Here is a 13,876-nt window from a genome sequence, read left to right on the forward strand (position 1 = left end):
ACAATAGGCTATGTTTAATTTAAGAAAATATATTTTAGGGACGGTGATGGTGACGGGTGGCAATTAGACACAGATTGAGCCGCTGCAGTAGTATATTTATTGAAGATTAACGCTGTTTACATTAAAAGGGGCGCGCGCGTGACGGCACGCGTCCGAACTCTTGCGGGCTTGCCGGTAGAGAGAGAGAAACCCGTCACGCTGATGCTACTCTAGCGCCGACCAGTTTTGACCATAGCAAATCTAAATTCGGCTCCCATAATATTATAAAAAAATCTCAGAACGAAACGTTTTCTTGTATAAACAAAAATAAAAACTAAAAAATGTAAATGAAAACCATTTCACATTTTTTCACTGTGGCCCACACCACAGATAATTTAAAAAAGTCATAAACTAATAAATAAAGAAAGTAATATTCGGTACTCGTAAGTTCAGACTCAAAGTTCAGACTCACAGTTAAAAGAATCGTAAGTTTAGACTCACAGTTAAAAGAATTTATCATAGAATAAGACACAATAAAAAATGAGAACTTTTACGATTTTTTATTTTATTCATATAAAAATTAAAACTATATCGATTGATCAATATATTTTTAAAAGAAACATACCATCATGATATATTTATAAGAGCCCACATGTCTCACAACAGAAATATAATGAACAAATAAATAATATAAAAAATATACTAAAATGATAGATTACATACAATTTTCCAAATGAAAACATGATTTAAGTTTATTTACATTTAAATTATTATATTATCACAATGCATATAGAATTATTTTGAATTAAAAATAAGTATTTTGGCATATGTTTGTGTTATTTACATAATAAAATACTTTATTTAATCACGGTCCTACGTAGATCATAATTCAACATCAAAAAATCCTGAAATGGGGGGAAATGACATTCATACACATGTTTAAAAGGAGGCATGTGACAAATAAGGTAAATCTACTGCTCTAAATAATATATTCTGTGTCAGTTAAATCAGATAAATAGCAAAATAGTAATAAAAAATATTATTTAATAAAGAAAAATATATAATTAAAACAATAAATCATTATTAAAAAAATAAAATACACTGTTACCATGGTGCCACAAAATAAATTGTAATAGTTATAAGAAAAGAAAATGAATCGGCTAAGTAATAATTTTTTTTTAATGAAACATGTTCTGATAAACCTGATATGTTTAAATTAACACCTTATTGCAATAAATTAAAATACACGTTATTGTAAAATTTGTAGTAATTATGTAATAATGATCAAACTTCAATAATTGTTTAACTTCTTTCTATCCTGCGCCAGGCTCTCGGTTTTTTTACCTCTCGTTTTGGAACAACTAAAGTCTTAGGCTACTAGCCGCTCTTCAACCGTCGGGCCTGTTGTCCAATAGTGGTCTTGGCGATAAAACTACATACATTTGATGTATTCTTATGATTATAGTGAAAGTGCAGACAACCTATTTTTTATTGTATCGAGATCGTATAGTTCCTGGTTTCTTCTAACACGGCACATGCTGCTTTCTATATCATTCTTGCCACTTTCCTCTCGAATTTATTAACCAAGTATTCTTCAACTTAAATAAATGTTTAGCTTTCAAAACTGGATAATTACAAATCTATATATTAAATATACAAAACAGTACATACAGGTTTGAACAATATTACGTAAGTATTTTTATGTGACGAGATTCGATTTTACTTGATTTATCAGAAATACTGACACTATTTGTCTTTTTATCTCTTCGCTCATCGTTAGTGCTTGTTATCAAGGCTACGAAGTATACGATGCTATCGACACTGTTGCGGGATACTGTTTTTGTTTATATATAACCGGAATGTATTTTTCATATAAGGTTCAACATGTCGTGAATAACATCATCAGGCTGCACTTGTATGGAGTTGTTTTCTTGTCATAGTATGGCCGATTGTTGGTATGTAGATAGATTATTTACCTTCTTTGGTATTTATGTTGCTTATAACCATTTTGATATCGTTTCCAGGGCAAAAATCGTATACTTTTTCCATTTCATCATTTGGAGATTCTTTAGAGGTATATTTTTTTTAATAAAATAGGTAATAAGGTGTTTTAGTGTCCTTTATTATTTACTGGCTTAGTTGGCATCACTGCATCACTCACACACACACACACACACGCACGCACGCACGCACGCACGCACGCGCGCACGCGCGCACGCGCACACACACACACACACACACACTCATTCGTAGTTTGACGTTTAACCAACTTCGACCAGTAACTTTTTAATTATAGCTTTTAAATCGAACCATAGCATATGAATGAAGAGTAAATGATAAAGTTAAACAGCATAATCGTATATAAATGAATATTTATATATGATTATGCAGTAAAAAGCCGAAAGCACCCTCTAGTGCTTGACGTGACATATCCTAGATGGGTTTTTATAAGATCATTTCATTACTAAAAGGAAAGCACGCCTTCCATAAATTATGGAAGAGACTGGGAAATCCGTCTGTTCTCGAGGAATTTCGTTCATTAAGAGCGCGCGTTTAGTGTTTGATAATTTTCTGTCATCGCGATTATTACAAAAGTTGCTAAAAACAAATAATTAATGATCCCAAAGCGATCTAATTCTCAAGACATCATCATTTCCTGATAATGTGTATGACGTTTATCGATCATATAGTCGCATAAACTTAATATATTTAAAAATATCATAAATTGAATATGTACTATTTTTAAATATATTCACGTATTTTTGATCTAATTCTCAAACCATCATCATTTCCTGATCTATATAAATGCACAAAAGTCACCCCTATTCATAAAAATGGCGACAAATTCTGTATAAAGAACTATAGACCGATCGCAGTGCTGTCAGCTCATGTTAAAATGTTTTAAATAATTATCCATAGATATGTCTTTAATCACTTTCGGTAAGTTTTATTGGACCAACAGCGTGGGTTTCGTCCCGCCCGTTCCACTGTTACTAATCTTCTGTATTTCACCAAAACGGTGACAAAATCTCTCGATGCGGGAATTCGAGTAGACATCCTTTATATAGATTTTGAGAAAGCCTTCGACAATGTTTGTCATGGGCTATTATTAAAAAAATTGTCGTACCTCGGTTTCTCGGATGATTTAACTCGGTTATTCTCGAGCTATTTAAGCGATCGTAAACAGTTTGTAACCTATGGCGGCCGATTGTCGAAAAAATATTTCACCCCTTCGGGAGTTACTCAAGAACCCAACCTGGGCTCTTTAAGTTATTCATTATTGACATAAATACGACAGTAACAAATTCAAGTTTTCTTCTGTACGCAGATGATTTAAAATTATATAAATGCATTCGATCTGTTGTGGACTCCTTCTCTCTACAAAGTTTTTTAGACTCTCTGTGGAGATGGGCTTCCGTTAACCGTCTGCCCTTTAGTGTCGGAAAGTGCTATACTGTGTCATTTTCTCGATCCCGTTCGCCATCAGCTTATTTCTATCATCTCGGTGGTAACATTTTGACTAGAGAAACTTCCGCTAAAGATCTCGGAATCGCTTTCGAGAGCAAATGGAGGTTCTCTCTACACATACACGACGTCTGTGATAAATCTTCCAAGATGCTCGGCATTGTTATGAGGAACGCCTTTCACTTTGATGATCCGTCAGTTATTCGCGTCCTTTATGACACCTTAGTTCGTAGCATTCTTGAATCGGGATCTATAATTTAGAGTCCTCGAATAAGCAAATACTCCCTTTTAGTAGAAAACATTCAAAAAAGGTTTTTAAGATACCTTTATAAAATAAAATATGGTCATTATCCGTTCTTATATCCCAGCGCCTTCTATAATAACAATCATGTCCTTTTATGATAGCCGTTGGGGCTAGGGCTGACTCACCTATAGCTCTGGCCATCCGGCTCCTTAATTCGTTGGCATTGCACATTGACCTGTTTAATGTCAGCTACGAGTAACTGGCCCGGTTCGTATCATTTAATTTTGATATATTATGATTTTTTTCGTTTGCTTCTTTATATGTATTTTTTTTGTATTTAAATAATATAATTACTATTTTCGACCATCGTGACGCATTGGGGTAACCTGTTTGTGTGAGTAATGCAGTGATGCCAACTTAAATCAATAAAGAACGTTAAATCCTTATATCACTTTAAAATATTAGTTTTATAACAAACATTCAACAATAAAAATAAAGTATAGTGATTTCATTACGATTATTATATTTGAATACATAATTTAATTTGTATATTTATAATGTAAACTGCGTTCGAAAAACTTCGTCTGTCATTATAACACGCAGAATCGCGAACGCCAGTTTGACGTTTCATGTTGTCACACCATCATCGCTTTCTCTTCGATCAATAAACAGTGAGAACAATTACTAATTATTTAATTAAGTTTTACGAATGTTTATATATATTGCCGTTTAAACGATGGAAACTCTTAAACCTGATCATTATAATCTAATTTTATGCGATTGTTAAATTCAGTAACCAAAATGGAATCATCTGGCATCAGCACTTACAAATCATCAGTCCTAGGCACCAACCGTCAGCTCTCCGGTCTGCTTTACAAATACACAAACGTCGTAAAGGGCTGGCAACAGCGATATTTTACGGTGGACGCCGAAGCGGGTGTTTTGAGTTATTATTTATGCGAAGGGCCAGGAGACAGTGTGATTCACGGACAACCGCCTAGAGGAGAGGTATACTTTTATATTATATATCATTTATATGTTCAATTTTAATATTATGTCAAATATTCTAGGCACATTTGGATGCTGCTGTAGTTTGTCCCAGTGATGAAGATTCGAAAACTTTTAGTATCAACTGTGCATCGGGCGATATGTTGAAATTGAGAGCGGTCGACGCTAGAGCGAGGCAAGAATGGGTCGATGGATTAAGAGCTATCGCTGAATCGCATACAAAAGTATGTTTTGTTTATTAAAATATTTATAATTTTTATTTATTATTATTTTTATAATTAAAGCCAATTGGAACGCAAGGTGCTTCATTACCGATCAGAGAACGATTAGCTGTACAGAACGCAATGAATTCTGTAAGACAACAATTGCAGCAGGCTGAAATCAGGTGAGGTTAATATTTATATTTAATCTATAGGTACTGGTTGATTAGTGACAGGCCAACGCCTGGCTTGCACACGTATGTTTTGATTTTTATTGATACATATGTATGTTAAAATTACTTTATCAGTAGTTTTCATTCAGGGGGCTACATAAGATCAAAATTAAAATCACAAATTTTTTTTTATTCTACTTTGTTTCATTTCTAATTTGAAAAAAATATTTACTAAGTAAATATTTAAATTAAATAAATAAATAAAATAAAAATGCTAGTATTGCAGATTAGTTGACGAAATGCATTGATTTTGTTTGTACCAGGGCTGTGGAGTCGGAGTCGGAGTCGGAGTTGGAGTCGTGGAGTCGTGGTGTTTTGGCCGGAGTTGGAGTCGGAGTCGGAGTCGTGAAAAATGAGCGACTCCGAGCATTTTTTTAAATTATGAAATTTATGAATTTTTAATTGCGTAATAATGAATGTGTATAGCGTATGAATATTAAACGTGTAGAAAAACACCAAAAATACCTGATAAAATTAAACTTTTTTGAGTCGGAGTCGAAGTCGGAGTCGGAGTCGGAGTGGAGTCGTGTTGTTGGTAAATATCGGAATCGGAGTCGGAGTCGTGTTTTTTTTTAACGACTCCACAGCCCTGGTTTGTACTTGTTTATTATGTAGCAAAACAATGTTTTTGCTACATAATAAATTGCTTCAGTGTATGTGTGCAAATGCGGCGTTGGCCTGTCGCTAATCAACCAGTACCAATTTATATTATAATTATTTCTACCAACACATAATTTATACGTATGTCTCTTTCGTTTCGTCAAAGGTAGTGTTGCAACTAGCCACGTACATAATTAGTATATTGGTGGCTCTGAAATAGAACTGACAAAAAAATTACAAATTATATTTGATTTTATTTTTTTGAGTAATTATAATTTGACTGACGATAAAGTGCTATATATTTATGATTATGTAATCAACGAATTTGCTAAAATGAAAGCCAAAAAAGTGCAATTAAATAATTATTGTCAAACACTTAAAGTAACTAATACACACACACAGTGTTGCATTCATGCGATTGCTCACCCCACACAAATATATACATTCAAAGCGTTTCAAATATCTATCGAACTTTGTGCTAATGTAACTATTGTAAAGTAGTAAACATAATAAAGTCCTAACATTTTTTTGTTCTAGCCATGCAGGATTAGCTCGTGCTATTGAATCAGCTCCGAAACCATTTTCGCATACGGATCCAGATCTATTATTGTTAAAAGTATGTATTATAAATAATATCTCAAAACGAAACTGTTATCACCCACATAAATATTTTAGGCGACATCGGCAGCCAGCATGCAATGTCTCCTCCACTGTCTCGGCATCCTTCATAGACAGCAGCAAATCGGCTCCGTTCATATCTCACACAACGATATAGATACGGACTCGGTGTTTTGAACAAAGCTTTCGGCAGGGTGTATTCACTGTCTACTAAAATGTATTATGTGTAATAGACCCTGTAGAATTTAGATTACCACCAACAATGGAGAGATGTTCGTCGATATCAAAATTTAAGGATGTGTAAACTAATGAATAATTAACGTATATTAATTTAATTCAAATTTGAGGGATCGATTATGATCGTATTTAGTTTCAATTTAGAGTATCGTGATTTTGAGATACTTTTATTATTAAACATAAATTAAAGATTGTGGAATCGGTATATGTAGAAGGTGAAATAGCATAGCATATGTTAATAAAAATAAATTTAATAAGGAATGCTATAATTTTATATGGTGCTAGCGAATTTTATATTTAATCACATAAGTTTTGGATAAATTGACGCTTGTGAGTTAAGAAATTGCAGAGTGAAGACGATAAAGCTTGTATGTATTTTTTTATGTTATATAATAACGATCAAAGCTGTGCAAATGTACGATATCGAAGAACATCTTGTAATTGTGTCTCCTTGTGATAATTTGCACTCTTTAACATATCACTATCTGATCCATACTATGTAATCTATATTCCATTATTATATTTTAATTACGTATTTGTGCGTATCTATGAATGTATTAATTTTTTATTGTAAAAATAAAAAAATATTTTTTTCAAAATCTTTATATAAATATTACATTTAAAAATACAAGTATCTGTGTCACAATATGCGACGATCTACGAGAGGTTTAAAAACATAAATGACGTAACATTTTTCTTAATACTAAAATATAAAACAAACAACTTTTTCATTAGTTAATGTTTTAACGTCAAATTTCAATTATAGCTTCGTATGATTATTTCTTATATTCACAATGGTAAAATCAAATAAGTGGATACAAATAAAATTAGAATAAATGTGTTTAGAATCACTAAATATACATATTTTAAAAATTAAAACGGTAGATTATGATAAAATGATGGTGAAATACTTATACTCATTATAAAAACAACAAATAACAAACTTTGTGACCTCTACAATAATTTCTTTTTTTTTTTTTAACACTTAGCAGTCAATTCAACTTTGATACAGTTGACAGCAAAAAATGTGATATCGTTATGTTTTGATCCCAGTTTCTCAGACATCATATCAATACCAATGGCCTTCTTCACTGACTCCCAACCAGTGGTATGCATAGGTACCTGTATTGTCCTCAGATTAGGGATTAATGAATACATTCGAAAGCCATAAGTAATAAAAAAAGTGACTCGAATTTTATTTAGTCACAAGAGATAAAATTTAATGGATGGAAGGAAGGAAACTAAAATTTATAGGTTTATCCCAAAATTATAAATTAAGACAAATTATAAACAATGGCGATATTTTCTTGGAAATCAGCTTTTCTATGATGTAAGGTGACTAGATTTTGAAAATATCAAAGACCATCTCGAAAATTTTTGTTCGAGGATATATTGCTGTGGGAGCTAAAAAAAAGGTCATCATGGAAATTTTACTTTTTTTTGACTACGCTTTTTTGTATTTTGATTTTATTGATTTTTAACCGACTTTAAAAATGTAATTATTGTTTTGTGATTTTTACAAAATTGATGAAAAGAAAAAACACTGAAGAAATTCTTAAAGATCATCTTTTCCAACCTTCTAGCGGGTCATGCGTTTACCAGTCTTCGAAGATTCTTCAGAAGATACCCCCGATGTGACATTAGATTGATCAGAATATGACCCTCCAGGAAGTTTGAACAATTTTGAAGGTGTGCCAGTTCATTGGTAATGATTCGTTCCAGACAATATCAGAGGAGATAAACCGATATTGGAAGAAAAATCACCGCAAATGCGTAGCTTCGCTTCACTCGTGAAAATTAATGTTACAGTAGCGAAATTAAAAAAATGGCTAGCTTTACTGTTAATTATGGTAATAGTTTGAAAAAATAATGTTTTCGAATACCAATCCTAGAATTAAAGGTCCATACCACAAAAATAAATATTAAATTAAAAATTTCATTAGTTTTAGAAAATAAGTATTTACTATTATGTATCACTATCAGAGGTGAGTGTTCGTTTTTCATTATATTTATAAAACAAAGTTTCAAAATGAAAAAGTGCTGTTTTCTTTGACATTTTCCGACTAGTTTCTAATGGAAGTTTTCTGCTATATTATAGTAGACATTTTTGTTTTAATACCCTCATATTGCATCATCCACACTATTGCCGAATAGGATCAGTCGAGTGCAATTTTAATTCAACAATAGTCCGGATGCACCGTTATACACACACAAAAGTGCAAGGTTCTGCAGACGCAGTGCAATGTCACAACAGAACTCGTATTTGTGAAATGTTTTATTGATCAATGTACAACTTAAATACGAATACACACATTTCATAAAACTGAACACAATATTTCTTAAAATAGACTACTTCTTCGCAAAGGAAATCTTCATCGCCTGCGACGGTGTGATTTTGAATCCTTGTAGAGCGTCCTTCGCTGCCGCCGATTGAATTTCATTGGCAAACTCGACGAAGGCAATATCGTGTCTGTTTGGCACAAGACGTACTTCTTTGAATCCAGGGAATCTATAATAATATAAAATAAAATCAATATCACATATAAAATATGAATAACTCGATGTAAATACTCACTGTGTGAACAACATGGATAACATAATCTCAGAGGTCTCATCCGGTAAGTTCGTTAAGAATAAGATTTGATTCGGAGGTTGTTCTGCAGTCGGTCCTCCCATGGCAGAATGTACCGGTCCCATTCCGGGTATGTTTCGGTTCTCTTTCGACTTTTTCTTCTTGCCGCTGCCATCTTCCATACCCTTTGGCGGCTTTTGTCTTTTAGGTCTTTCTTGGAACGTGCCCTTTTGTTTGGCGATGAGGTCACTGTCGGTTTTGCAGTATTGGATTCGCTAAAAATCACACTGTTTTAGTCTAACCAAGCTATATAGATATAAATAAAAGATGCTCACCATTGGCTTGTCATAAAACGGGAAACCTTGCATACTTCTCAAAGCAACTGTAGCGCTAGCTATGTCTTTGAATATGACGAATGCTTGTCCGCGCATCTTGAATGTTTTCAAAGCCACAATGTCCATGATTTGTCCAAATTGCGAAAATATGGCATACAATGACTTTTTCAATTCATCTTTCTTGACTTTTTCATTTAGATTGTTTATATAAATTGTGTGATTAGGTCGGATGTCCATCTCTAGAACATATTTAATACACCAGTAAGTATCTTTTTGGTTAATTACGCTAATTTAATGTCTTTAAATTATTTTCTATTCATAATATTTATAAAATTAAAAATTAAATCGAGTCAAACAAATTAGATTTACTCTCGCGGTTTAGGCTGAATATTATGTGATATATCATTAAATAATAATTAGTTTAAAACGTATAAAATCGTAAGTAGCATAGAAACATAACCTCAAATATTAAGACGCAATTTCAAGCACCAAGAGTCATGTACTTAAAATTCATATTGTGCGATTCAATATTAAAGTTACTTTATTAACAACTAAACGTATATATATACTCACTTTTTGCAGTAAATTGTAGCAACGCACCGGTGAAGTAGACAGTTGCGCGTCCAGCCTAGTGATGTGAAAATTTAAGTTACAATAGAGATGTTCGGTTACAAAATACTTGTAAAAATATAAAAATCTGAATTTTAATTTATATTTCTCTAAAGAAAGTATAGGAAAGATGTCTATATTTATTGTTTTCTTTGCGAAAGCATTTACAGTACAAATAACAAACAAGTTTATCTCACCGTTGTAGTTTCAAATTAAAAACATTTACATGTTTTAAATTATAAACTACAATGGCGATTTAGATACGAGAGAACAAACATTTGTGATTTGATATTTCCGACACAGGTTTTGATTTCTCGTTCATAAATGTGCCAATTAAGAGAGCAAAAAAAAGCTTTGAAGTAGTAACTATATTAATATTATAATAAAATTTACTGTTATTATAACTAACATGACTAAATCTGCGGCCAAAAATTTTTCACACAAAGCTTGCCCATAAATTAAATAATGAAATTGCATTGGTTTTTTGATATCATTATTATCAAAATATTGACGAAGTTGACTCATGAATCTAATATTTGAACCGATCCGCTGTAACCGCTGATAAGAAATTCCAATTTAATTTCCGGTCATTGATGCTTTCTAATTCACATTGGAATATATTTTCACCTGTTGTTCTATACTTCAAACTTTTTAACGTTGTTACTTCTCCAACTACTTTGGTAACTCTTTTTTGAGTTGTTTCTTCACATTATTTCCTATGTGTATCTTTAATTATTCTTATAATAGTTGATGCAGGCAAACTTACCGACGCTAAATTCTTTACTATTTCAAGACATATTTATTCGGTCATAGCTAAACTAATTCGTTTACCAAATCACCACCAGTATATGAAATAGAATTGGAAATCTCGGAGCCTTACTCGAACCGTAGTTAAATTTTTAGTTTTAAAAATATTCATACATATTTTGTTGACTTTTACCATGTTTGGTTAATTCTTTCAGTTTTTCTTAATTCTCTTTGAAATTTGTCGTATTTCGCCCCATGTGTCGTGGTGTAATGACGTTTTAAGTACATCCTTTAAATACATATATTATTTGCTTACAAAAAAAGACACGTGCATTTATCAATATTCTGCACGAAAAGTATTTAGCTGCCCACTGTTCATTAAATTTGCGACATTTAGCATCCACTTTATTTGTATATGTATGTATATTATAATATATTTATATATATATTTTATGGTCGAAAATTCGGGCATGCATTACGCTCAATGACGGCAGTAGAAAAAGCAGGGCAGCCAACCTAGTCGGTCGCCATTGATCGTCCGCATCGCCCGTCGGATCCGCTCTTTTTGTCAGGTAAGTCGCTATTCCACCGATAGAAGCCTCTTTTCCACATTTTCATCAATCTGAACTGTAATGCGACGATTCGCGATCGGTATCGTCCGTCTCCACGTTTGTTACGTAATGGACGTATAATAGGTATGAACCTTTGCAGCGCACGCTCAGTTACTCGCAATAGATAGATAGATCGAACGAATATACGAATAGATTGCAGAGTCTTGGTGAGAGACGATCTTTATATCTAATTATATTTAGTATGTATATAATTATATATATGTCACTGATGGCAGATGAATGTCACCGAAGCATGTATTTTGTCAAAGCGATTGTTACACCTAGAAGTTGTCTTCCTTGTAGGTGTGCTCACCTACGTACCGCTTGAGATGTCGGGCGGCGACGGGAACGAAGCTGCCTGGCGCCCCTCCGACGGATATCCCGACGCCTCCGGTTCCGGACAATGGCAGTCGGCTCGACCGTCGTTTTCCTATTATTCGCCAGGCGGATACGTCGATGGAAATCGACGGGGTTCAACCAACAGATACAATAATAATAAGCGCTTCAACAAATCTCGCAAAGACGATTACAGAAGGGAATCGAATAGGTACTACGATAGGAGTAAAAGCAGGGGCGGCCACCACAGGAGGCGTTCCTCCTCTTCGGATGAAGATCGATCCAGATTGCACAGCAGACACCGTCGACGCAGATCATCTTCAGCTAGTTCGCAAAACTCCGAAGTTAAAAAACGATCTAAAGACGCAAACTCCAAGAAGTCGCACTATTCGGACAAGAAAAAGAAAGACAATTCCAAACCGCATTCCAAAAGATACTCTAAGAGTCGTTCTAAATCGCCGGCGTCGAGCAAATACAACAAATATTCGGACGATTCGCAAAACGAATCGGACGATATTGACGGAATCGCGTTAGACGAAGTACCCCCGTCGTCGTGGAACAACGAAAGCAACGTCATCACTTTCTCTAGCAATTACAGCGAATACAGGCAAGAGCTGCCGGTGGCCACTACGTCTTTCAAGAACGACGGAAGCTTCTTAGAGATGTTCAAAAAAATGCAAGAGACGCAGAAGAAAGAGCAAGAGACGGAACAGAAACCGGAGGTGAAAAAACCGGCAGTCGCACTAATCGGTAAACGCAGAGGCGGACGAGTCTTGAAGACGGGAGTAGTCAAGAAGATTAAATCTATCGACGAGCAAGTCGTCGAAGATCCGCCCAAGGACGCGTGGTCCATTTACATGAGCGAAGTGAAAAAATACAGGGAAGCCAAGTGCGACGAGGAGGTCAAAACGCGACCACTCGTCAAATAAACATAATATATTTAAGTGTGTAGATAAGTGTGATTTATACCGTATTTTCCATTATTATTCCAATAATCGTTATAGAAGAATTTGGTAATAATAATTAGATTTTCATTTAAGCTTCATCTATCGATCGGATTTGAAAATGTCTCCATTTTTATTGTTCGCAGCAAAATGAATATTCCGAAGGAACTCAAAACCGAGAAAGACTTGTGGACGCCGCCGTTCGATCCTCGATTCCCCAACCAAAACCAAACCAAGTACGTTACTACCGTTTAATTATTCTATATTGCTCTCGTTTAATTATTCTATATATTCTCATTGCAGACATTGCTACCAGTACTATTTGGATTTCCATAGATGTCAAAAGATCAGGGGCGAGTCGTATGAACCCTGCCAATACTTCCAAAGGGTTTATCAGTCCATTTGCCCCAACAGATGGGTTGAGAAATGGGACGAGGAACTCGAAGCGGGAACATTCCCAGGAAACATTTAATTACATCGCTAAAACAAATATTCTGTAGATGTTAATAAAATAGTTTATTGGTTAACATTGCTATTGTTTCATTCGGAGGCATGTTCTTTGCAAATTTTTTTTGTAAGATTACTTAATATATGTATTAATAAAACACTGACGTTGTTTTACATCAATTTATACTAGTTACCCTAAAGGAAAGATATATTTTGGTACAATCAATCATAAAAGTTATTGCGCTTTTTGAGTTTACGATTTGAATTGTTGCAAATTAATAATAATTTATTATTAATTTTCCAAATATGGTATGAGGAAAATAAATGTACATACAGATTAATTGTCAACATAAAAATTGTATTGCTTGTTTACAATATTAAATTAACACTTGAAGCGCCAGAATTCGATTAACATGCTTTTGGGGACTTGATCCTACAGCCGGACACGTGTTAACATGCTTTTCTTTTTCTTTATTTTAGAGCACCAAAAGGGATTATTTATATTTTTAGAACAGATGTCGATAATATATTTCTTTCCATACAAAATTAAATAATTAGTGGTTCGAGATTCTGTAAAAAAAATTTTGCTTTGAATATCGTTCTGGTATCCTAAATTGGCTTACATTAATGTCACACCATAATGAATTCTCAATTTGAATCAATGCCGACAAATTATAGGATAGTCACACAT

The 13,876-nt window shown here is 33.7% G+C and overlaps 4 protein-coding genes across 5 annotated transcripts; 3 read left to right on the forward strand and 1 right to left on the reverse strand.

The window, feature by feature from the left end:
* Positions 1–4,279: 4,279 nt before the first annotated feature.
* LOC148237578 (oxysterol-binding protein-related protein 11) lies at positions 4,280–7,183 on the forward strand. Its single transcript, XM_088205617.1, has 6 exons — positions 4,280–4,359; positions 4,482–4,696; positions 4,759–4,920; positions 4,981–5,081; positions 6,267–6,345; positions 6,405–7,183. Exons 2-6 carry the CDS (start codon positions 4,490–4,492, stop codon positions 6,522–6,524), a joined length of 669 nt encoding a protein of 222 aa, XP_088061743.1. The 5' UTR covers positions 4,280–4,359; positions 4,482–4,489; the 3' UTR covers positions 6,525–7,183.
* A 1,596-nt stretch (positions 7,184–8,779) lies between these two features.
* Positions 8,780–10,167, reverse strand: snf (U1 small nuclear ribonucleoprotein A snf). The gene is made up of 4 exons (XM_088205618.1): positions 10,065–10,167; positions 9,492–9,730; positions 9,160–9,431; positions 8,780–9,093 (listed from the first exon to the last, which is right to left on the reverse strand). Exons 2-4 carry the CDS (start codon positions 9,726–9,728, stop codon positions 8,934–8,936), a joined length of 669 nt encoding a protein of 222 aa, XP_088061744.1. The 5' UTR covers positions 9,729–9,730; positions 10,065–10,167; the 3' UTR covers positions 8,780–8,933.
* Positions 10,168–11,342: 1,175 nt separating this feature from the next.
* On the forward strand, positions 11,343–12,970 carry LOC148237580 (uncharacterized). Its single transcript, XM_088181835.1, has 3 exons — positions 11,343–11,419; positions 11,762–12,807; positions 12,885–12,970. Exon 2 carries the CDS (start codon positions 11,788–11,790, stop codon positions 12,721–12,723), a length of 936 nt encoding a protein of 311 aa, XP_088037961.1. The 5' UTR covers positions 11,343–11,419; positions 11,762–11,787; the 3' UTR covers positions 12,724–12,807; positions 12,885–12,970.
* COX6B (Cytochrome c oxidase subunit 6B) lies at positions 11,343–13,343 on the forward strand. Of its 2 annotated transcripts, XM_088181839.1 has the most exons (4): positions 11,343–11,419; positions 11,762–12,807; positions 12,885–12,974; positions 13,042–13,343. In XM_088181839.1, the coding sequence occupies exons 3-4, from the start codon at positions 12,889–12,891 to the stop codon at positions 13,208–13,210; spliced, it is 255 nt and encodes an 84-aa protein (XP_088037965.1). In that variant the 5' UTR covers positions 11,343–11,419; positions 11,762–12,807; positions 12,885–12,888; the 3' UTR covers positions 13,211–13,343. The 2 variants fall into 2 exon arrangements, with proteins under 2 accessions (XP_088037965.1, XP_088037964.1); XM_088181838.1 differs by lacking the exon at positions 11,762–12,807.
* The last annotated feature ends 533 nt before the right edge of the window (positions 13,344–13,876 follow it).

The sequence above is a fragment of the Plectrocnemia conspersa genome, unplaced genomic scaffold, assembly GCF_051122295.1.
Source record: "Plectrocnemia conspersa isolate PC_06_02 unplaced genomic scaffold, ASM5112229v1 ptg000002l, whole genome shotgun sequence".
Classification (NCBI taxonomy): Eukaryota; Metazoa; Arthropoda; class Insecta; order Trichoptera; family Polycentropodidae; genus Plectrocnemia; species Plectrocnemia conspersa.